The 25,092-nt window shown below is 36.4% G+C and overlaps 3 protein-coding genes across 8 annotated transcripts in view; 2 read left to right on the top strand and 1 right to left on the bottom strand.

The window, feature by feature from the left end:
* LOC106171214 (muscleblind-like protein 1) overlaps positions 1 to 8,103 on the bottom strand; it is a 130,732-nt gene extending 122,629 nt beyond the window's left edge. For all 3 annotated transcript variants that reach the window (XM_086996872.1, XM_086996866.1, XM_086996868.1), the window contains exon 1: positions 8,064 to 8,103. The gene's annotated coding sequence lies outside the window, so the exon portion shown is untranslated. The remainder of the gene's footprint in view (positions 1 to 8,063) is intronic.
* Positions 8,091 to 19,070, top strand: LOC106171213 (FIGNL1-interacting regulator of recombination and mitosis). Of its 4 annotated transcripts, none has more exons than XM_086996858.1 (25): positions 8,091 to 8,374; positions 8,625 to 8,866; positions 9,200 to 9,239; positions 9,491 to 9,579; positions 9,786 to 9,881; positions 10,137 to 10,274; positions 10,854 to 10,940; positions 11,234 to 11,309; positions 11,801 to 11,885; positions 12,120 to 12,255; positions 12,567 to 12,718; positions 12,836 to 12,981; positions 13,210 to 13,284; positions 13,603 to 13,698; positions 14,145 to 14,208; positions 14,387 to 14,468; positions 14,841 to 14,923; positions 15,190 to 15,334; positions 15,857 to 16,039; positions 16,317 to 16,544; positions 16,793 to 16,906; positions 17,070 to 17,285; positions 17,504 to 17,647; positions 18,279 to 18,323; positions 18,622 to 19,070. In XM_086996858.1, the coding sequence occupies exons 2-25, from the start codon at positions 8,777 to 8,779 to the stop codon at positions 18,769 to 18,771; spliced, it is 2,760 nt and encodes a 919-aa protein (XP_086852984.1). In that variant the 5' UTR covers positions 8,091 to 8,374; positions 8,625 to 8,776; the 3' UTR covers positions 18,772 to 19,070. The 4 variants fall into 4 exon arrangements, with proteins under 4 accessions (XP_086852984.1, XP_086852983.1, XP_086852985.1 ...); XM_086996857.1 differs by having other exon boundaries at positions 8,091 to 8,299; XM_086996859.1 differs by having other exon boundaries at positions 8,091 to 8,299; positions 8,718 to 8,866.
* Positions 19,071 to 23,395: 4,325 nt separating this feature from the next.
* LOC147759706 (indoleamine 2,3-dioxygenase 1-like) lies at positions 23,396 to 24,852 on the top strand (the record flags this gene model as incomplete). The annotated part of the gene is made up of 3 exons (XM_086998219.1): positions 23,396 to 23,578; positions 24,028 to 24,150; positions 24,615 to 24,852. Coding segments are annotated over 3 exons (444 nt in total), but the record flags the coding sequence as incomplete, so codon positions are not given.
* Between the last annotated feature and the right edge of the window lie 240 nt (positions 24,853 to 25,092).

The raw sequence follows: 25,092 nt of genomic DNA on the forward strand, positions 1-25,092 counted from the left end.
AAATGATCATTATCACCTTTTCTAATCCCAAAAATAAACTTGTTCCCTTGGCCTACAGACACTTTCCCCCATTGCTTAAACTACTGTACATGCCATTTTATGTTCTGTATTTTCAATTATCACTGATCTTGCATTTTCAATTCTTTAAAAGAATTTTTAAACAAAAAGCAATTTGGTGCCAGTAATTGAATTAACTGTGGGAAATTGCGTACAAGTGTATGTATTTGTAGCACTCACTCTTGCACAGACTATCAAGATAGTAAGCCAAGGCTGGTTTACAGTGAAAATAAGACCACCTAACTTAGGACATCATAATCTGATCATCTCTGATTAGCTATCTATTTAGAAAAATGTTCACCAAGGAACTCAGTAAAAAGTTGAAGTTTAGATCATAAAGATTAAATTAGTCTATGTAACTGAGAATGTTGAGCAGATTTGGTTAGGTGAATGTTATATACCATGTTGTTGGAACAATAAATATTTATTCTAAGATGCCGAATTTTTTGTTCCTGTGTGTGTGTGTGTGTGTGTGTGTGTGTGTGTGTGTGTGTGTATGCAAATATATATCCAATTGGAAACTGACTTCAGACTTCCCAGAAAGCGGGGAAAACAATTTTATTAGATATGCTTCCATTGGTAATGTAATCATAACCTGGCCACCTGCCTGTTAAGGTCGGTAAACTTACTCCTCAATGGAAAGAGTTTATAAGAGAAAACTACTAATACTTCACCAACCTGACACCAACTGGTATTAAATGAAAAATCAGTGTCACCTTTATGGCATAATTTTTACCATTATTTTCTGTGAACAGAACTGTGAGCCAGCTACAGCACAGGTGAGTTAAACAGGCACAGGTGATTGCTATATTCACAGACTACTCAGAGAGGCAGACCTCCGCCGAGGCACCTCAACTCACAATATTATTAATTTGTTAATTAATTAATGGATTGCCAACAAAATCTGGTCAATTCTAGGGTAGCCCATCATGAATCTTTTTTTAAATCAAACTCCACCAAAAACTTTTAAAATTTGGATGTTAACTAAAAACCAACAAAAGTAAAAACATAACCCCCTAAGGCTTTGGTGGAGGTTTAAAAAAATGAAAGAGTACAGTAATAATGAATAATATCCAGGCGTTCCTCATTTCTCCGCCTGCAGTCAGCAAGCACCTGAGCACTTACAGCCAACCGCATGCAATCCTCAGCTTAAGACAACAGCTTCGCCAGGAGGCCATGTCGTTAAAAAAAAGCTACTGATTAATTTGCTATCTTGTCTAGACTCTCTAATTAAGGGATCGAGAAGAACGATCTAATCATCTTCGTAATGACTGGGATATAAGCGCGTGTCATTAAAAGAAGGTACTCTTCGTCAACAATTTGAGTCATTAGTCAGTGTTTTGGTCGCGCTGGTTGTTGATGTTAATCATTTCAGTATATAGAAATTAACCATTAGTGAAATTGCATCATCTAATTGATTTTTGATCTTATCTTTGTGCAAGAGATTTTATGATTAGCTGGTATTGTTTTGAAAAAAAATGTGTCTCTCTCTCTTTCTTTCCCTCTCTCTCTTTCCTTCTCTCCTTCTCTATTCTAACAATAACCACACAACCTAGGGCCAATATCACACCTGTAACCACAGGGGCGGATTTAGGCGGTCTTCTGGGTCTTCCGGAAGACGGTCAGATTTTCAAGTTTACATTGACGGGTATCTAATTTTTTCTGTCGGAAGACGGTCAAAAATGCTGGATGGGTCAACAAATATAATTTGGAAGACTGTCAGAAAATATCTCTGGATCTGCCCCTGAACCAACAATTTCAGTAGGGAGGGGGGTCTTTATTTATTTTTTATTTTCGGATTTTTATATTACCCCCTTCTCCCTTAACTGATCCAATCTGAGAAACAAGATTAAACCTAGTTAAATTTTTGATCCACAGCAGACCATTTCTGGTCAAAAGGGTAATCATCTTTTGAATATCATTTTAAGGGCAGATTAACAAGATGAAAAGAGAGAGAGAGAGAGAGAGATAGGATGAGAAGGGAGAGACACAAACCCTCTGTATTGCTCATCTTTTCCCATTGTCTCAATAAAACAAAGCCAACACTGATGACTGGCGCTGAAACATCATCCTCTCTGATGATGATTAACTAAAACCCAAGAATCAGAATACTTTGTCTTCTGACGCAACCTGTCTGATCATCGCCACTGATACTGAACTGCTGTTCATCACTGACATCTTATAATAGGTTGCTTCTACAAAAGCCCAATACATCACTTGTCAATAATAAGACTTGCATACTTTTTATTCTGATTGAAATCCATTTGTGTACTCTGTTAATTTATGAAGAAATAAGATTCATTTCACTTTCTGTACTAAATTAAAGCTATACTTTACTCTTCCTCAGAGTGTGTAGAGTCAAGGAGTTATAACAGAAGGAGATTACACGCAAGCCTTTCTATTGTCCGATGTCTGTTACGGTGGGCGGAGCTAGCTACGGGGGGCCTCCGGTCTCCAGGTTTCGTCTGCGTTGCTCTCCTCAGCTTGGAGATAAATTTCATATGCGTTATTTCGCGTTAGAATTCGAGATCAGTAATGTCAAAGCGTAATGTTATAACTCCTTGGTAGAGTATACTTTTAATCAGGAAGAAAGTGAAAATTTTTATCTTATAATATGTGCACTTTGTGTTCAAGTTACAATGTATTGTTTAAGGAAGAAAGGAGAAGTAAGAAAGAGGGAAGAGGAGAATTAAAAATAGAAGGAAAAAAAAGGTGCCAACAGAGCACCTGCTTTAATTAAGAGGAGGAAAAGCACCCCCCCCCCCCCCTCCCAAAGTCGGCCTCCTCAAGCCCATTCCTGAAAATGTGATGACAATTGTGTTTTAGTTGACTTTTTCTCACCAAACACATTGTGGACAGAGCATTTTACAAGTCCATGACTACACTGATGACCTCATCTAGACTAGTTTTTAACTGGGACTATATGTCCTCATATATCTCTCTTGTATCACAACTCCACCCTATATTGCTTTTCACTTTAAACAATTTGTATATTTATCTGACAATAATATTTTAATGCTACCAGGCCACAGGATGATTTATTTTTTTGTTTTCAACGGAAAATAAAGATCACACAAAGGGGACAATCAATAATGGATGAAATTACGATGACTTATTAACCAAACTTTTTACTTTTATTCACTGAAAATACCTCAATGGAATTAAAAGTAAATTCGTCATTTGTCTAAGGACAAAAAAGCAGTGGATAGAAGTAACAACACACATTCAGCCGCACTCCGCCAATCTGCACGTAACCGCGCAGCACTTTTTTAATTGCGCTGTGGGAGACGCAACTACAGTCTCCTCGCGACAATGAGGAGGTCTAATCAAATGCTGAACCACTTTACATTGTCACTGAACCCAGACTTATGAGTCATCTCGTGTATGGGTCATGGTGACATTTTATGATGCGATACTTTTATGGCCTGTTTTATGGAGGCAAAGATTATCAAATGAAGTTTTATCCAATTACAACATTTTTTTTACATTTTATAATGTTTTTTTTTCAAGAATAAAAAGCATTACAATCACCCCTTTCTTGCTTTCCATTCGTTTTTTGCTTGCTTTCTTGCTTTCTGATATTTTATTGATGTTATTCACGTCAACAAATTTCAGCCAGAACTATAAATCAAATGCTGGAAATCCCAAGGTCACATCTGAAATCGTTACCTGCAGTCAAAACATTTATAGCCTCTTCAGACTTTTGAACAAATAAAAAAGAAAGTTTTTATCTTTTCAGGCCAAATCTTTTTCGTTTAAAGAAAAAGAACAGGTTTATCATATCTTAGCTCATTTTACCAATTTTAACACAGAAAAAAATATACCAGTTATTTATTAAGCCTTACTTCCAAGTACACTAAAAAACCTTCCATACCAATCAAGACTTTTCCAAGAAAATTAATTTTAAAAGTATGTTTGGAAAGAGAGGAAGAAAAAGTCAGCAACAAAAACAACAACAAAAGAACTATTAAAAATATTACATTATCCTCATAGCAATTCCCACTGAGAGAAGAACATGTTAGCAATCTCAATTCAGATCAGGACTAATGTTGTATTACCCCGCGTTTCAGAGTTGACTAAAAAAAAATCTCCCTACTACCATCAGCCTGCTTGTTGGTTTACAGTTGTCTCTGAAATTCAGGGTGTGCAATTCCCATTCCTGTCATGTACACAACACCCAATTAGTTTTTTTATTGACTGTGAGCTAATATGTCTCCCTGTCACCTGACAGAGTGATTAGATTACGTGGTATTAAGTGCTTCTGACAGTGTCTGGGATAAGCATAAGTGTGCTTTACAGTGACTCAGCTTTGGGGGTCTCTCTCTCTCTCTCTCTCTCTCTCTCTCTCTCTGCTTTTTCTTCTCCGTTTCTCTCTAATCATTTTCCTTCTCTGCTCTATCTTTCTCTCTCTCTCATCACTTCTTTTCCTTAGAATACTCTCTCTCTCTCTCTCTCTCTCTCTCTCTCTCTCTCTTTCTCTCTCTCTCTCATTCACAATTTTCCAAATGACAAAAAATAATTTGAAAATATTTAGTTAAAGAGCACCGGGGACCAACAGCTGGCCTGCTCAGATGTCCCCTTCTCATCTGGGGGCATGCCCTGTAAAATACCAGCTACTGTAGTCTTTTCTATTTATGAACTTTAAAAAAAAACTGCACTGAAAGCTTTCCATCTTCCCATGTTCCTAACTGTAACAGAGGTCAAGCTGTGAATGAGAAAAAATCCATAGGGTTAAAAGATCAAAGGAGATTTTGGGTCAACCTTACTGAAGTCAAAAGTTCTCCTCAGGTCATTTTATCCTATTTATGGCTTTGAAGTATTTTCCCTCCTAGAAGACAACCAAAAACACATTTTCAATTTTACCACTACTTTATTTGATCAATGGTTCTGTTTAAACATATCTTGTCCTCCATTTTTTCCTTTTTCATTTGTAATTGTTTACCAATTTCCTTCCTTCAACCTTCAATCCTTCACATTTTCATTTTTTCTCCATTTGCTTCTAAATCTTTTCATTTACTCACTCCTTTACAACTACTTACTAGTACTTCAATCATTGAAAATTAAATTAATGAAAAATTGGGAGATGATACCCTAAAATAAAGCCATTCCCAGCAATACACAGGCGGCTCACACCATTATCACCAAGAATTCTAACACAATGGACCTCCACAGCCAATTAGCTGAGCAAATTTGAGAAGATGCTTCACAGGCCCCACCCAGAGCTTGACAGACTGACTTTCTGGTAACTCCATCAATTTTGATTATGACTTCAGTGTTTCAAAATGGCCTGGCTTCAGAGCTTACATATTTTAAACCCATCTGCAATAACATGGAACTGTAGATGGTTGATACTGTGGGGGGTGGGGGTGGGGGAGGGAGACAGTCTAAAGAATCACCCTTTTGGACAGAAAAAGTCTGCTGTGGCTCAAAAATTTGATCTGGTTCTAGGCCTTTTCTGAAGTTGAGTCAACTATGGGTATGAAAAGGCCCACTTTTTTTTACATTCCTGGTAAAAATACAGGTGAGTTTCCACCCATCCTTGAAAACCTGGCTGTAGGAGCTGTTTTGCTGAGAGGATCGTGTCAACTTACAAATTAAGGGACATGCAGCTGAGGAGAAGAGGAATGTGCACACTGCCAGCATGCATACACACACACACACACACACACACACACACACACACGTGCATGCGCGTGCGCACACACACACACACACACATGCGCACCATCACGCACTAATTTTTCAGAGAGCCGACTCCTTGACCCGTCTAAAATTGCCTAAGGGGTCACTTGGGGTCATTCCTGGACCGCTTCAGACATCGGTTTCCATTTACAATATCTCCTCTGACCCTCCGCTGAACTGTGAATGTAAACAGATAATTATCGGGAAATGCAGCAACCAAGATGCTACTTGTTAGTTCAAATAAACAGAGCAAATTTTCCATTTACTATGCCTGTACTACTTACCAAAATCAATATCTCTGCAAGTAGCCAAAGTCAGATACAAAACACTCCAAGTAAATGATGTAAATTTATTTTCATGAGGTCTATTCATCTGAATTGATATTATTACTGAAAGTGAGAAGTCAGATGCTATAAGCAGGGGTGGATCCAGACATATTTTCTAACAGTCTTCCAAATTATCTTTGTTGATCCATCCTCCATTTTTGATTTGACAGTCTTCCGACAGAAAAAAATATATACTTGTCAATGCAACTTGAAAATCTGAATGTCCTGTCTTCCGGAAGACCCAGAAGACAGCCTCAATCCGCCCCTGATAAGCGAGGCTAAATAAAGCAGTGACTAGGGTAGTAACTCTTTGATCCTCTAAATTAATCTACATCATGAAAGTAACAAACGCAAGATCAGCAGTGCAAAGAGTTGAAAGTTACTTACTGTAAGAAATAAAAAATAATAAGTAAAATTAATAACTGACATTTATGGGTATAAAGAGGGGTTGCCATTTTAACCAAAGGCCATATTCAGTTCAAGAAAACAATCTTACAGTTCCAAGATCAGGATGGATTATTCCCCCCCCCCCCCCCCCAACCCCCAAAAAATCTCAATGAAAAATTGATCATGATTTGAGAAATAGAATCATACCAAATGCAAATTCTCTCTCTGCAAAAAAGATTGTTTTTTTAAATAGCTATTGAAATGTTACCATTCTGTGTCTGTTTAAAACTCAAAATTCTTATATAAGAAGGTCCCGTTTAAACCTCTTGAAAGACTGATGCAGTGATTAATTTGGTTTATCCCTAACTGGTGTGTCAACTTTATTTTAAGTCATTCAAGAAACAAATAGGAGTGGTTTTAATGCATTACTGGGAATCTGCCCTGAACTAGTGCATGGTTCAAATGCATACATGTACCTTTAAATTTTTTATTCTCCTAAAACAAAATATTCCAAAGCATGGCCAAAAATACACTCAGAAATTGTAATAATAAGTTATTTATATCAATGTATGCTTGGGAAAAAATCTAATAAAAATCTGAAAGCATTTGCTTTAATCTGCCTGCATTCTTTTATCTGTATACTGGTAGATACTCAGTAATACATTTTATACATCTGGCGAATTGAACATGTGCTTGACTTCAGTTAGGCAGCCATACTCCTTAGTGTATTCAGAAGTGTCAAGACCCCCCTTCAAAGCCAAACATGATCAAAGCAATAATTACAGTACTCTGCTAGATAGATCAAAAGCTTATCATCTCAGGTAAAGCCCTAAAAGATGGAAGAACTTCTGAAGCCCTTTAAATCTGGGAAATAGCATTTCCTGACTCAAGAAATTTGTCAATAGCCCTTTACACTTATTATGTGAGAGGTCCACTGCATGTAAATGCATGCAAACGCACATGAAATAATTTGAATACAAAACAATAAAAAATATAATTTATTTAAAAAAAAAACTATATTGCATGCATTATTGATTAAATGAATGGAAGAATCTAGCATTTACAGGCTGGATCCCTTGGGCTCTCTTTGATATTTCTGAATTTGTAGTTCATGTATATAATATTGACTTTTTAACATTCACACAATGCAGCGTATACTAATGAAAGCAATATTTGACAACAGAATATTGAATGAAGTTACATTATTCATTTCCCGCCTCCAACAAAAACAAACAAAAACTTAAGTTCTAAACACTGCCCGCCTTTCCGTCAGGTATTACACAGCCGAGTTACAGCATGTTACGCAACGGTGATATACCGGCTGATGGGGATTGCTTTCGCTCCAGTGAGTCTAAAACGGCTAGACGTAATCGGTTCAATAGACCAAGAAAGGGGGTCTATTTATTGATTTCACTGACCTAATTTCCTAACCACAGAAGGCTTGTTACGAGCCGGTGCCCGTAGTTGACCGATAATCACGTGTAGGAGCTAGACCAGCTGTGAATGGGCTTCTAACAGGCACTAATTATGTAATTTAGGCGCGATAAGATCGTCACGGGGGCTGTCAGCGGGGTTCGGGGAGAGGAAAATAACAATAGAAATGATGCTCACCTCTTCCGCGTGTGAACAGGTTGCCGGAAGTAGCGTAAGGCGCATGCGTTCCAGCTGTATGATGGGATGCTTGCGGGAAATCTAACATCGTAGCATTTGCGATTTTTTGTTAAAACGATTCCTAATGTATTCATTTGTACAGTCGATCATATTAATTTTGATGGGATAAACATGGTGTCACTGTCGTTATGTCTGTTAATGAGCTGCACGAACCATGCTGCGGTTAAAACGTAAAGGTGAGGATATGGGAAGTGTGTGGACTGCAGTTGCCTCCCCCCAAATCTACAACTTAAAAGTCTTAGATTTTCATGGTATTTGCAAATTCAGTTAACTTAAGAATTGAATTTCGTCAGTGTCTTTAAAATTTAAATTAATTTCAGTCAAATAATTCACTTAGTTTTGTTGTTTATTATTATTTATACATATAAATTAATGAAATGCACAAATATAATGTCAATAATCTTGATTTATCAAGCATGGATGGTTGATTATTTTTAAAATCACCTAAGTTGCATTTAAAAATTATAATAGTCTGTTTACTTTTTTGTTTCATCTTTTCAGACAAACAGCTTTCATCTTGTCAGACAATTAGCAACCAACAAAAGGTTGTTTGTGTTAAATAAAATGAAGATACCACATTTTGTTTGTATTCAGTGAAACCTTTCTAAAAGGAATTTGCTAACAAACAGATAAAAGGCTTTTCTCAAAAGATCATGTCTCAAAGCTCCATGCTGGATGAGGTTGGGACGTGGAGGGAGACGGAATGTCAGGCCAGATGGCAGGAGGTGCTGCCAGAGCTCCTGGTATCCTTTCAGTGGTGGATTGGAATAATAATAATAATAATAATAATAATAATAAATTTTATTTAAAGGGTTAGAACATGTCAAGTGCAGACACTTATCGTACACATGGTCTTTATACTGGATGTTTATATGATGATAATAACAATAATGATTTATTGATCACGAAAATGTTTTACATTTATAAGCTCTCTAACCTACAACACAAATATAGAATGCACAGTTGTATAATAGATAAAATCCCTTCTAGTATATATTGAGTAGTATGAGAACAATACTGAAGTCTTGATGATTTTAAATTTTGTCCAATATATCAGTTTTCCTTAAGTTTCTTAGAACAGTTTTTCTGCAGTGGAGGATGGTTTGAAGGAAATAGGTATGATAATGTCAAATGTTTGGTTTTTTAATTGAAACAATCTTAAATTGTCTTGAAGATTTTAAAGAAATGTATTTCTAACCCCTTTTATATATTTTTAACATTAATTTTTTTTAATTACTTATTTATTCATTTTGTGTGTCTGCATACAATAGCCAGCTGATTGTGCAGATTCACTCTTGTTGCTGTATTTCATAGCCAGCTTAATGTGCAGCATTACCCCTAATTACTGTATTAAATGATTATTTCAGGTCTCCTTAAGTTGCTCTGCCAGTCCTTGGTCCCCCACATTCCCTCCACTGATCTGGAGAAACAAGTATTTAGCAAGATAGCAAATAAAGTAATGTTTTACAGAGAAAATCATTTTGAATTTTATATTTATTAGATATAAAGAAGCACATTACCCTAATAACGATATGGCATTTTCTGTAATTTATGATTTTTTTAAACAGGTAATCAGTAAAAATTCCAAAAAGTAAAATTCACAAAACAATCTTACAAAATTGAATATATATATATCTGATCTTTTTTTCTTGGCAAGTACAGGTGGAGGAGAGTTTTCACAGACTTCTAGGAAATGTTGTGAGCCTGGTTAAGAACAACTCCAGGGATATTTTGGAAGAAATTGCTCAGCAGTTGGAGGTAAAGTGGACTTGGCTTAGTGTTGAACTTTCTCAGTTCAGTCATACCAGAGCCATGGGGGTTGTTTATCTCAAATAATTTCATTTATTTGATCTTTTTGAGAGTGTGTTCTATAAATTATTTTTTTTTTTTCAATAGTTTATCTCAAGATGAACAGTTTGTGTGTAAAAGTGTTTAATTTTTGATTTATTCAGTTTTTTTATTATCAAATTATTTTTCACTCTTTTTATTTATGTAGTTTATATCCGTTTTCAGATGGCATCCACTCTAATAGACAGCATAGAGCAATGTGTAAAGTGTGTGTGTGGCGATTCAGAAGTTGAAATTTCTAGTTTCTTGTCTCTCTCCAAGGTGGTACTCTCTATCTTAAAGGAGTCTTATCAACACTGCAAGGTTTGTAGATCTAGATCTTGCAGTATACTTTAATGACATAGGGTGCTTTCCCAGAGCTTTAGATCGATCTAAGGATTAAGTTTTAGATCGACTTAACTCCCTGGGGGTTCACGCTACATTGCAGTCAGCCGAGTGGACACCATAGTTAATTACCACCTTACAGCTTTTAGTAGGCGGGACAGACGCTTAAGCCGGCCAAGCTGACAGTAATCTAGTGAGACTCCCCACAGGGATAGATCGATCTAAAAATCTATGGAAATGGGGTGATAGTCTTCTCACACTTTGAGAGATTGACAGCTTATCAATTACATGAGTGTATGCTGCTGTTTTGAAGACAATTTCCATAGTTTGATGGAACTACTTCTTAATGTAGAAATGAAACTTCATCTGTGTTTATATAAATTTTAGCATAGACATAAATGTATATTGGAAAGTAGATTTCTGCATACAATTAGTCGAATAGATAACAGGACTATAAAACTAGAAGATCACAGTGACATATCTCATTTCTAAAATCCACGTCGCTAGCAGTTTAAAAAATTTTGATTTTGGAAAGAAATAAAACATCATTTTCTTCAGACCAGTTCATCAGTGTATGGAGACCTGCTGGGAATGCTGTCAGAGGGTTTGTCTGCCATATTTAAGAAGACACACAGCTTGCAGATGGTATGTGCAGCCAAGTATAGAGCTTACCTTTTTTTTTTGCCGCATTTACACAGCCTTTTTGTAATGGATATTATATTTGTCACCATGAAAATATGGATGTGGTACATGCTTTCCTATTTTATTATTTTTTATCAAAATGTTAAATAGAGGAGAGCTTTTAGTATAGTTTTTTTAAATTAAAATTTGCCTGTAGGTCTTTAACAAAACTGAAAATTTATCTTTACACTGGGTGATGGGTGGGGTGAAGTTTCAGTCAAGATAAAGTCCCAACTTTAAATTGGATATCGTTTCAGAGCTTCATATCCCTACTTGATAAGGTGGTGCTGGGGTCCACCTCAAGTGATGAAGACATTGAGCATTTCTGTGCTGGTAAGGTTAGACATCGGGTTGGTTTTGTACAAAGCCCAATAGTTGTGGGCTGATCCTAGACAGAAAAGGGTATAGCTAACTCTGTGAGGTGGACTTTGCCTTATTTGTCTAGGGGTGTTTTATGAATGATTGGTTCCTCATAAATGTAGTAGACATTTTTTCATGGACTGCTGTCACCAGAGAGAGTAAAGTTATTGGTAAGACGATCAGAGATTGCTGTAGGGGCCTAGTTAAAGGTCAGTAAAATGAGAGAAGTGACCTTATAGATATTTTGTGAGAGGCAGCTTAGCTTAAATTTTTTAATTTTTCAACTTAGATTTGCTTTGAAAGGCAATTACAACGTTTTTCATTTCTATTTCTATTTGAACTGTTCAATATTTCAGTTTCCTCCACTTGATCAGCATGTGCATTTCTATCCATCTGATACTGGAGTTGAGAATGGCCATATTAACTATGTACAGACTAAATGATTGGTTTATTCTACTTTCCAGCTCTCCTCAATCTGCATGAATTATGTGCTATTGTAAACACCCTGGACGTCAAGATCACCATCACCACGTGGAAGGCAGTGTCAAAGTGAGTGTTGAAGAAATTAATGACATCACAAACCAATCATTTTAATCCATGTAGCTTTCTCTGTTTTATTTCCAAACTACTATGTCAGCAGAAAGTCCCTGTACATTATTATTATTTATAAACCAAGTTGAAAGATGAATAAAAATCATAAACTAGCACAGTATTACCCATAGTGAAGAACATGGAAATAAAACGTTTAATATTTTTATTTATTTATTTATTTATTTTTTTCAGACTAGCATGTCAGCACAAAGATTCTCTAAGAAACAGACTAGATGTGTCTGTGCTGGTGACGTCACTCTGTCTGGAGGTGCTCACTTTGTTCAGGCACTTGTTTCAACTTGCACCACAGACTGATAAGGAGGGAAATGTTAGTGGAAGTACCATCTTTTTAAATGTTTTAAAATACAGCCTTCAAAATGAAGAAAGCCTTTAGAAATGTTATAAAAATACAGCTTTTATTAATGTTATGTTTTTTTAAACAGCCTGTCTTCTATTGAAATCATTAAAAAAAATTTTATCACATTTATGGAACCAGAAATTTGTGCTTTAACTGGGGCCTTTAGTATGTGTGTAATTACATGGTTTAAGCTAGTTTTCTGTCAGTAACCACATTGCAATTAATATACTAAGAGTGCCAGTCTTTTTATGTACCTACAAAAGTATTTATTTATACATCAGAAAATCAGCTGCGGGGACCCCAAAGCATTCTCCAAGTCTGTCAAGGTCGCTGGTTTCCAGATGAAAGTTCTAGTGACGCTGGTGAAGGAATTTGAGGGTTACCTTGGCAACTGTGTCAGAGAGCTGTATCAGCTGTTACAGGAGCTACACAGGTTTGTTTGGATGTGGATACTCAGTACGGTATAATTCAAAATTTTAACATTTAAAATCCCCCGATATTTGGATAAATTTTTTTCAGCTCAGAAATTTATTTATTTATATCCTACCAGGCACATGCCCCCATCACTTTCTGCACCCAGCATACCTAAACAATACACAGAAGACATAGAGAGACAAGTTACTATAGCAACAGAGCCAATGTTGACACATCTCCTTGGTAACAGAGAGTTCATTGAGTGCCTAATGGATACTGAGGGTAAGTGATGAAGAAAGCTTGATGCTATGCACAGATTTCAACATGGCGGTAAAAGTAAAGATGGTTGTTGTATGGACATACAAATGTTTTCTTGAAATGGAACATAAAAATGCCTACAAATACTGCAATTAATGTGTAAAAAATTAAAATTCATGTCATTTTATATTTTGTCAATATGCACAAGCAGTTTCAAGGCTTGAAATATTTGCAATCTGCCAATTGTTCCAGGTTTTGATAAAGAAATGTGTCTGTCGAAGTGTTTGCTGCAGGTCAGAGTAATGGGACTACTTCCTAGATGTACAGGTTAGTGCTACACTACCACAGTGTTGACCAAGGTCTCATTGAAAGATGACGTTATTAAATTGCACTGGGATGGTTATTTTCTTTTCAAGTAGTCACTGAGTATTTAATCATTTTAGCTGAGGGCCTGCAAAACATTTAATTACTGCAAAATTTTCAATGTTTCCCTTATTTATGAAATGAGGGAATTCCCTTTTCTTTTACTTTTCTGTCAAAATAAATTATCATTCGTGTTTTACGGAATTCATATCAAAATGCTGACATGTGCATATTAATCTTCATGTCTTGCTGAATTTATATTTTTGATTTCAAATATTTCAGATGGTGTAAAGGACCAGTGGACATCACCAAGGCTCTACCCAGAGGATAAACCTAGGGAAAACATCCTAAGTGGACTCTTCAGCACTGTAGCAAACTGTAAGTGGAGTAAACTGTAGCTTGGAAATATCTTGTCTTGGTTGCACAGCGACTTCTATGGTCTTTGTTGTTGGCAGAGGACAAAAGAATCTGTGGTTTACAAACTGTATCGTGATTGTTTCTGTCTTTCTGGTTCTTGCTTAATGAGATGTATGATTGAATGATTAATTTTAAACATAAGGTTAGATGTTAAACTTGAGCTCCCTTATTTGTAAGATGTTTTTAAAACAGTAAACACCTATGTCGCTTGGATATTATTGTCTCTGTATCTTACATTTTTTTTTAAAGTTCTGTATACATGCTGGGCCTATTGTCCAGTCATTATGAAGCACCTTCAAAACTGTAATATTGAGATTGTTTTTTAATTACTTGTATGGCTGCTACAGTTAATGTGATGATGAGAACTGTGAATAATGGAGTTGACCAGAATATTTTGATTTGTTAAGGTTTTGTAGAACTGTCATTACCAGTCAAGTTACCTGGGATTATGTGCAATGGAAAGCCCCAAAGGTAAATCAAGACTAAAACAAACACTTACATAATTTTTGTGCAAAATGCTATTAGATGTTATTTATTTTGACCAAAAAAAATTATAATAATAAGTACCTCCTGTTAATTCCAAGTCAACTAGGATTCTTAATGGTAAAATGAACTTTGTTTCACTATACATTGGTTATTTTATATTCAGGGAAGTGAGTCTTTACGAGCATATCTGCAGCAGGCTGTGTGGTTTTGTGGGCAGTTTATCCGCCAGACACTTCAGTGTGTTGGTAAGTTAACAGCTAACAGCTCAAATTCTTTTATCTTGAAGAAACAAATGCTGCGGTTTGAATTTTCTTTTTTTTTTTCTTTTAGTTAGCTGAAATTTTGTAAATATTTTAACAATACTGTGTATTATAAACATTGTTTGTGCTGACTTGCTTGTATTACTGTGAATAATAAAAATGTATATACCTAAAATATGTTTTCCTATCATGTGTGTCCCTTCTCTATTGGGATTTTGTATTTTAAAATGGACCCTCAACTGTCCCACTCTCCCCTCCTCCCTCTATCTTAATTCTGCTACTCTAGATCAGCCTGTAACAAACTTTTAGTACATGTGTTTGAAAAATAAAGTTATGAAGATTTGCCTCTGCTTTCAGGAAAAGTGCCTTTTAGAGAATGTTCTTGGCAGAAACTTGTATTGTGCATTACTTGCCATAGATATATGGTGTTTTGTAGCCAGGTAAATAGAGTGATTTGATATTGAGTGTTTTATATACTGATATTTTGCTGAATGCCCAGTGATATATTTGCAGTAATTAATGCTGCATAACTCAGCTTGTAATGAAATAAGAATAAGATGCATCAATTTTTTTATGTTTGAAGTCTGAATGGATTTAATATTTTCATTAAGAGGTATAAAATGGTTGAAATACACTCAGAATTACATCAAATTATATTTACTTCTTTTAGACATTGGATTTTTAACAATTTTCCCATCAATATCAGGTATGGGACAGCAGAGGTATGCCACGCCCACATCTGTCTGGTAGCTAAGTTAATAGACAGCCAGCAATGGAACTGTAGTGTACAGTATCTCCACCTGGTGGCACTGTTCACAAGACTGGTCAAGTTCCAGGCACAGGAACACCAGGTAGGGCTCGTATATTTGCTAATAATAATAATAATTAATTTGAAAAAAGAAATCTGCATAATGTATCAATCTGACAACATGCTGGTCCCATGATAGATGCCACGAAAAATCTTAGCCAGCCTATAAAAATTGTAGAAATATGTCTAATTAGCAGAGCTTGTTTAAAACCAATTTTTTTTTTTTTTTTTTTTTTTTTTTTTTTTTTTTTTTTTTTTTTTTGCCTGAAATCAGTCTTGAGTGGCCCCCAAAGCCCCTGTCGTGAGGCTACAAAACCAAAATTATATCTCAGAAAATGCCGATGTTTCTGCTTTGGGTCTGTACACTGTAAGATCTTGGTGGTTTCAAGGGCCCGTAGGCAAGTAAATTTCTGATAGAGACTGATGTATTTTGGAGTTCTCTGTTACATATGTACATATGATATTTAAGAGGCTTAAGCACAAAATCTTTTATAAGTACTTGACCAAAATTAATGCAGAGTTTCTGATGTGAATAACATTATATGTATTGCACTACACTTTCCAGGAGGCATTTTTGCAAACATTCCCTCCAGTAAACCACTTGGTTCTGTGGTCACACCTGCCATTGACTGCACTGCCATCTATACTTCTGCAGCAGGTCATTGATCTTGGGGTCACCAAGTGCACAAAGGTCATCAATGATTGGAATAGCAGTAGCAGTAAGACCTTAGGAAAAACAAGGGAATTGGTATGTATAGATATTTCATTTTTGAACCATTGCTTTGAAGAATTGGGAATGTACTTTTTTATTGAGGTAAATAAGGTTGCCTCACAAGATAAGAGAGAGAGAGAGAGAGAGAGAGAGAGAGAGAGATTTCACCTGGATTTTGCTTTTTTGCACGGAATTCTATTATATATTTTGTGATTGCAATGGAAAACAATCCAAGTAGAAAACTGGTGAAAATGACAAAAATTAGTCTGAATCATTATATTTCATACATAATTATATTATATTATTTTTTCAGTTTGCAGCACTTGCATTTCTAAGAAACCTGTTAAGCACTCAACAAATTAAAGAAAAATATGTATCAGCTCAGCATCAGGCTGTCTTGATAGACCAGTGCTGCACCCTATGGTCCAGTATACCCTTGCAGGAAGTTTCAAGGTACCCAGTCGTGCAATCAACAGTACTCAATCTTATAGGAGTCACAGGGCAATTAATCAGTGGGCTGAACAATGCAGAGGTCTTAAAGGTGTGTGTATGTTAACTTGATGATTTTGATGATTCAGAATAGATCTGAATTTTAAGTTTAAAACCAAGTAATTATAATCACACATTTTGAAGCTTTGTTAGATTTTTAAGCCAAAGAAGATATGCCTGAGTTTGGCATGTCATAGATTTTTTTAAAGAAATGGACTGAAGTCTTTTTTGGCTCAAGTATATTAAAAAATCATGGATGTTTTCAGATATTAATATTTTCTTGTCATTTCTCTTTGACAGGTTGTGCAGTGCTTGCTTCACCTTATAAAAATCAGTCCTACGAGTGACATACTGTGTGAAGTGGCAGATTTTACCAGGAATCTGGGAAAGAAGACATTCCCTGCATCTTCTGAGGTATTTATTTTTCAATGAAACACTGTTAACAGTTTTGTTGACACAGTTTATAAATCTCAAAAAGTACAGTTCCTAGCAGAACCCAACCCTACAATCTTTGAGAGCATTTTTAAAGTTGTGTTATAATTTTCAAACAGAAAAAAACTACATTAAGTTGTCTTAGTTTCAGATTCTGAATTATTTTCAGCAACCTCAGCTTCTGGCCCTCCTCCCCAAGTTATTTGGTCATCTTCTACAGAGCCAGAACCCTTTGGTGAAGCAAAAATCATTGGAAGCATTTTCAAAGTTTGCTGAAGAAACCTCTCACGAGTCTATAGTCCCTGAGAGTCTTCAACAGAATGAGAAGATACAGGGGGAGGTAGTCAGCTACCTTAACAAGGTATGTGCTTGGGACTTAGGTCGCTAAATGACTTTAGTCAGAGAATCTGCTTTAGCCAAGTTTTAAGTATCATATATGACTTTGAAAATGGACTTCCACCATGTTTGGTAATTAATGCACTGAAGTTGTGTTTCACAAGGGATCTGCAAGTGAGATGAACTCATTTTTGTCTTTTCTTTCAGCATTCCTGATGTAATGATTTCACTATCATGTTCTAGGTGCCATGGTCGCTTGCCTTACCATATAGTGAAGTGGAGTACCTGCATAAAGTAGACAACATTCTAAAGGCGCCACCCTCTACACAGACATGTCGTAACCCCGAGGAAAGAAATATGAAAGATAATCTGGAGTCAGACCATGAGGTAGTAGTGAGCAGTATAAGAGTGCATTCCCATAGATTTAGATCGATCCATCTAGATCGACCTAACTCCCTGGGGGTTCACGCTAAATTGATGTCAGGCGAGCGCGAACGGTAGTTAATTACCCCCTTACAGCTGTTAGTAGGCAGGACAGACGTTTAAGCCGTCTAAACTGACAGGAATCTAGTGAGACTCCCACAGGGATAGATCGATCTAAAATCTGTGGGAATGGGGTCTAAGACAATGTCTTCATATTTGTAGGCTAAGGCCACCAAAAAATCCAACTTTATCTGTAGTAGGACCCTGAAAGGTGAAACTAATGATAAATCAAGTAGTATAATGTAGTATAATGTAGGACCTGACTGCTTCCACATAGAGAAGATGCAGGATTGGTAAAGATGAAGATGCTTTTAATGGTCTCTGTGTCGGAGAAAGAAAGATGAACTGAACTGGTCAATAAAACGGGTTTCTTGCAGAGGCTAATCTTTGATTGTCGGGAAGGAAAAAAAGATGTGGGTTTTAGGTCTTATTTTGGAACATCCTGGTTATTAATATTCTTATTGTGAAAATTGTGGAATTATTTTTAAATTTTATTCTAATGGTGATAGTAATGGTTCTTTTGTTTCCATTTTAGCCAGCAGCAAAAAGATTGAGGCAAGATTCTGATGGGCAAAACCAGGTAAACAAATCAGTTCTTGGTATTTAAATACACAGTAAAGATCTATATGGTGTTTGCTTGTATATTAAAAAACAATGAAAGTCACCTTACTTTATCAAATAGAAGGCCTCCTTGTTTATAAAAACAGAGTTATAGATTTGGCTTTTGAAATAACAATAACTTAATCTAGGTAGGAGGAAAAGAAAGCTGAAACTTATGTGCTTCTAGACAATTTCACATATATGTATATGTTACAGGAGGAAAAGAATTTTGAAACTTTAATTGTTTAGACAAAGTAATATATCAGTATATGTTGCAGTTTCAGACGGAAGAGAGATGTAAGAAGATATTGTCAAACATGAGAACAGAAACTCAAGACCTGTTACATGTCCAGTCCATCTCAGGACTTCCACACTGGGTGGTGGAAGAATTAAAAGAACTGCATTCACAGATTGGGACAATGTTGTGATGAAGATTAGTTGTGTGATCTTTCCTGGGCTGGTTCCTTGCAGATGCCAATCAAATTTCATTGCTGATTCTCATTAGAACTCTTGGCATGCCTCAACTGTGTTATATTTGCCTAAGGAGACAATTTAACCTTGATACCTAGAGGAATGCCTTACAGTATAGGGAAGGTTTTTGACACATGAGTAATGCAGTGCCGTTAAAAACACTGGAAGTGATGGACTTAGATATAGACTTTAAACCGACAACGACATGTACAGCATTTTATTTGGAATATTTAAGAATAAAAACGTGTAACACCTCTTTTTGCAATTTAAGTATTTTATCAAATGTGATGAAAATATATTCATAGCAAGGTGATTTTGTATATGAAAATATAAAACACAAGCTAATAAGTAAGCCTTCATCAGACGGATGTGGGTAGTTGTTGTTAAAAGTATTTCAGCTTGTGTTTTACAATCACCATATATGATCCAACTATCTAGCTAATGAACATTTTTGCTCAAGATAATTGCATAAACTCGTGCAGAAGGAGTCCCATTTAAATTAACATGTGTGGACCCTCCAGCACTAACGGGTAACGCCTAGTGAACATCGAAGGTAGCAGCGTCGCTGTTTCAGTGTATGGAACGTTTTGTGAATTAAACATTGTGGTTTTAAAGCCTGTAAGAGACTGAGCGGGGTTGCAAAAAGGTCGTGGCAGAACGGTTCGTATTATTACGTTTTGGTTTGAGTTAGCAAAAAAGAAAAAAAAATGCGGGGCCTGTGCAACAAGGCGAGACACCAGGACCCTTAAGTCCTCTTAATTAAAAACGAAAGTAGAAATTAGACACTAGACTTCAATTTCAGCGCCCCATCCTTTAAAGAGAGCCGTTTCGCGTGTTTTCAAATTGTGACAAAGATGGCCGGGCCACCCACCCATATGACGCCATCAATACTGCCGTGCGGGTCTTGTTTTTATTACGTGACTGTACGTGTGGGTTCAGAGCTACACGATGTTATATATATATACATACAGATGATAACTGGTTCCAGTATTTCACTGCCAGCAGCACGTTCAAAAGATCGAATCAAGCATGGAATTTGTCTTGAAAATTGACAGTGTGGAGGGGTGGTGGGAACGCTTGGAAGACTTCCGTGTTTCGGAAAAAGTTGGATTTTTGGTTGAAAATCCATTGGTAAGTTTAACCCATTCGTATTCAGGATAAGTTATTAGAAAATTAATTGGAGGTTAGGAAATGTTAAATCTCCTAGTTCGTTATATAGTCTAGCAGGTTTTTCTGATTTTAAATGTGCCTCCTTTCAAGGGTGGAACAATATGCTACCACGAATTGGTTTTGCCTTTAGGGAGGGTGTATACGTGAGGATATGTTTTCATATCCGTTTGTATAATGCAGACATGGACCTTGTCTAGCCTTGCCTTGTTATGAGACAGAGCTGTCACATCAAAGACACCGCTCATTCCAGCTGATGACGTAACAGCAACGTTTTTGTGGTGGAAATTGTTTTCGAATTTAAGCAGGTCTTCTTCACCTGAACAGCTATCAACTCCGTTTAACGCTTATTTACTCATTAATTATCAGTTTACTATAAGTACTACGCTTCAAATGTTACCAAAGATTCTTTTTGAAATGGTTAGTTTTGATTTAATCTGTATAGAGGTGAAATAATGCCTTTGTTCGATGGAAAATCACAAAAGCAAACGTTGGTAACAAATTGTAAATTACACCTTTGTCGTCAACCATACCAGTGTCCATGGAGTTACGCCGCAAATCGTTCACTATCCTACATCAATTTACAAAGCAGTAACCAGTAAATTAAGAATAAACGGGGACAGAGCTTAATCGTAGAAGCGCATGGGGTGGTGAATAAAAAACAAAGATGGGAATTTTTGCTCTAAAAGTGTTTGATTTTTTTGTACTGATATCTAAGTAAGTATTTTCATATAAAAGAAACGCGGAAAAAAACTATATTGAACAATTTAGGCCATATTAACAGATGTCACAGATATTGCGTGTTATTTCTTTCCGCGGTAGTTTATTTGTGTTCTATACATTAATGCGTAATTTTCCCCTTTATACAGTTTCAGTTTTAAAGATTCATCACTGCTATAACCCTTATAAAACAGTTTAACTTCTGAGTCTTCTAACGAAGATGATGGCAGAAAAGAGAAGGAATAAAAGCCCATCCCAAACTTAGCTTACGTGTTTGACAAAAATGTAGTTTTTATGTACATTTTACACAACTCAACCTTGTCCCAACTGACTTGTCCCAAGGCTACCAGGGGCGGATCCAGAGCTATTTACTGACAGTCTTCCAAATTATCTTTGTTGATTCATCGTCCAATTTTGACCGTCTTCCAACAGAAACAATTAGATACCCGTCAATGTAAACTTGAAAATCTGACCGTCTTCCGGAAGACCCAGAAGACGGCCTAAATCCGCCCCTGGCTACGGTATACTTACTGTAATACAATTACAGTAGGATAAATGGCGTAATACTTATTTTGCTGTTCAAGTGTGCCAGTGCCATTTGCATTTCAGAAATATCCTATTTATAATGAAATTATGTCTTTGTTTGGTAAAGATATTTTGATATGTCTCAGTTGTTATAAATTGAAACTGTATTTTTTTTCATAAGACAGAACTGTAATTTACTTTTATGGGACGCTTTAACTGTAAAAGGACTGATACGGTTTATTTTCTGCTTCATCTCCCAGTTAAAGTGTAATCAGTCTCAGTTTTATTGTGTTATAGACATGTAATAAATGTGTCTTAATTGGCTTCAATATCTCTTTCTATCGGAATCTCTTTGATGTATTTTTTGTGCTTCATCTCATGTAAAATATACATTTACCGGTAGATATATTGTATTGTCAGCAGATTAAGTTTCGTCAGTCGAATCGATAGCTGGATTGTCCGTGCTGTCTCACATCACTCCAGGGCTCCGCAAATCAAAAGCGTCGCGTATTGCGAATAGCGATATCACATAGAGGCTACAATGTATTATATGGGGCGAGTATGGGCGAGTTATGGAATCGAGACGCTTGCGCTCGATCGCAGTGCGCGATGCTTTCGAGTTACGGGGCCCAGGTCTCCGAGCCAGTGAAATAAACGTAGAGGCCAGTCAGTTTGTATTTGATTCTGAAAAACATATAATGACCGTTGTGTTTGACGTGTTACATGCTGGAGAAGTGACCTACTGGTAGCTTGTGTTCCCTGTGATACCATCATACCAGTATGAATATTCTGGCAATGTAATTGCATTCTATTTGTCACTGAAATGGTGCGTTAGGCTGCGTTCACATGAAAAATCTATTTCCTAAAAATCTATTTGCGGTATCTTGTGATCACGTTCTGTGTCCTGAATGCCCCACGGCGTAATTACGGGCAGCGCGAGCCAGTTACTTCCAAAACTGTAATTAATTCTCGGCGCTGCCAGTAATTACGCCGCGGGGTATTCAGGGCACAGACCGTGATCACAAGATACCGCAAATAGATTTTTAGTTTTTTAGAAAATAGATTTTTCATGTGAATGCACCCTTAGACCCGAACATTCCAATAACGTATTTATTTGACAAACTTTATTGACTTCAATTTCATATATATAAAAACTGAATATAATTTGAATATTTTAACACCATATTAGTTTTTGACGGATATATTAGCTAAGTTGCTCTTTGAGCACATGATTTCCATTCCAACAAACAATTCGTTAACCCAGAGAGAGACAGAGAGAGTCATGGTAGCAGCAAATGATCATATTTTGTCTTCACAGTATACATTCAAATTAAAGTTATGCAAATATGTATTACATAAAATAACATGGTCCAACCACGTCATCAATCTGCAAGCTACAGCGTCCTTTTTGTCTAATAACAAATTATCTGCAAGCTACAGCGTCTTTTTTGTCTAATAACAAATGATGGAAGTTTTAATTGAAGCCTGTATGATTGTTTGACTTGTAAAACCTGCTTACAACATGAGGGTATCTCTCGTCACCTTGTTTGCCCATCACGAATTCAAAACCATGCAGTAGCACTGCCTCTCAATCACACGTGTATACTTGACACGTTCTTTCGGTTCGAAATATATTGAAAGAACAATTAACATAATAAATATATATAACCAAAAATATTTTAATTATATATGAAACTTAATTATTTTTCTATTTATATAAAAAAAGACATGATGAAAATTAAATTTAATGTAGTGAACTTTTAAGAATTCTACAGACGTAGCTGATGCCCCGAAATCAAGTTATTGTTTTTACAATTACATTTCACATTCAAAAAAGCATTTAAATATCTTTAAATCATAGTGTTTTTGCTTTAGCCTTTTCAAAATGTCTTTACATGTTTTGTGTTAGCTAGGATATACCTATATTGAAATAATCCACCTAAAAAAAGCGTGTTTATCCGTGGTTGTCACATAATAAGCAAAAGAGTGTTTTAAACATCAAACAATGTGAAATAGGGGAAATTTTGAGATCACAGAAGGAAGGTCTAAAGTTCAAAGGATGGAACGGGCGAAACTCATACACTGGTCTCGAGAACGTGTTTTTATTAAGCATTTTGAATGGCTAGATAAGTAAAGTTGACGCAGAATAATTAAAAATCAATCCTTTTTTTTTTTTTTTTTTTTTGTCGACCACAAACCTGCAAAAAGTTTCTCAAATATATCGCCCCTTCTATAAGTACCTTAAAACTGTTTCAGGAGCACTTGCCGGAATATTTCCGCCCTTGGGAAATTCTCGGAAAGAAGGCTGCGAAGTTGACAGGCACAGGAGAACTGAAAGACGAAGCTGAAAAGGTAGGAGAGAGAGGGGGGGCGGAAAGGATATTGAGTGAGGGAATGGGGAGAGGTTGAGGCAGACGTGGCTCCCGGGCGTCCCAGTGGCTATGAGAGGCAGATTCCAGGTCAAACACTTTCTGAACATAATTATCTTCAACCCTTTTTTACCGGGAAATAAATGTTAATAATATGTTTGTATGTAATTAAATCATGGGGTAATGTAGGCATATCTGACTTTATCTAATTCTCTGCAACTGATGGAAACTTTCTGCATTGATTTTGTGTACAGGTATGTGCTATTTTCCCTAATAAATGGTAGAATTTTAACGGTTTGAATTTCCAACTTCCACGCAATTGCCACTATATTTTCAAGGAGAAATATAATTTCTTCTATGTAATTCATCATGTACAATTTTCTTCATTCTAACTCGACATAATTTCAAAACTTGCGTGGCTTAATATTTCAGTTACCATATCTGGACTACAATCGTCTGAAGAGTTATGAAGAGTATTGTTTAGCTTACAGCCTGCTGTCTACAATTGCACACTGTTATGTTTGGCAGGACAGAGATAAGGGCGTGGTACCTGAGGTATGGTTAGTTTAAACTTGGCAGGATTCGTCTACGTGATGATGTTCTCTATAAGGCTGAGGGTAACTTAAAATGGACGCATTGAATGAACGAATCAAAGAATCGTATAATAATAACAAGAATTATGTTGTGCCGAACTGTTGAAAGGTCGCATCTGGAAGAGGTGATCCTGGGATCCTGGGATCCTTGGACCAAATATGGCGGACCATACATGAGAGCAAGACTGCCTCATCATCGCCTCCAAACGCACCTTCTCTGCAGGAGCCTAGCAATTAAACCTCGAAGCTGCAATTTAAACCGTGTGGAGGCGGGGAGACCATTAAAGGATTAGGCGGGCTTGCTTTCAAGTAGGGTCCGCCATATTTGACCCGCAGACTTGTATATCCGAGAATCATCTCTTCTGAATGCGACCTAAGACTTGTGCGTAGGGCCTATATAAATATTTATGTTTATATATATTGCAGGTTCTTCCGAGGGCTGTCGCTGTACCATGGTACCACGTGTCCCAGTACCTAGGACTTAATCCTGTCTACTGCTACTTGGCCTGCATTCTTGCTAACTGGAGGAAGGAATCGGAAGACAGCTGGTTTGTCTATTGTTAAAATTGAAGTCTGGCAGACAGCAGTACTTACTCTTATTAAAAGTGAAGTCTGTCTAGTTGTAGTAGGCCAAGACCTAAATAAGATCATCGTCTTTATTTGAAAAAAAAACGGTGGTTTGTCATGTCACAGATATCTAAATTTTTGTCACTCTTTTAACTTTGTGAATGCAAAGTAAGACGTTTAAATGATACAAATGACAACAGAGATAGTGCTCTTCGATTCATAGTTAGTTTTCTTGCGTTAACCGGCGTTTTTACGAATGCTTGATTCTACCTTGTACTGAAATTTACCGTTGCCAGCATCACCTTTGAAATAATTTTTGCGACATCTCATTTTAGCG

The sequence above is a fragment of the Lingula anatina genome, chromosome 10, assembly GCF_051362555.1.
Source record: "Lingula anatina isolate TDL-2025a chromosome 10, LinAna3.0, whole genome shotgun sequence".
NCBI classification, from domain to species: domain Eukaryota; kingdom Metazoa; phylum Brachiopoda; class Lingulata; order Lingulida; family Lingulidae; genus Lingula; species Lingula anatina.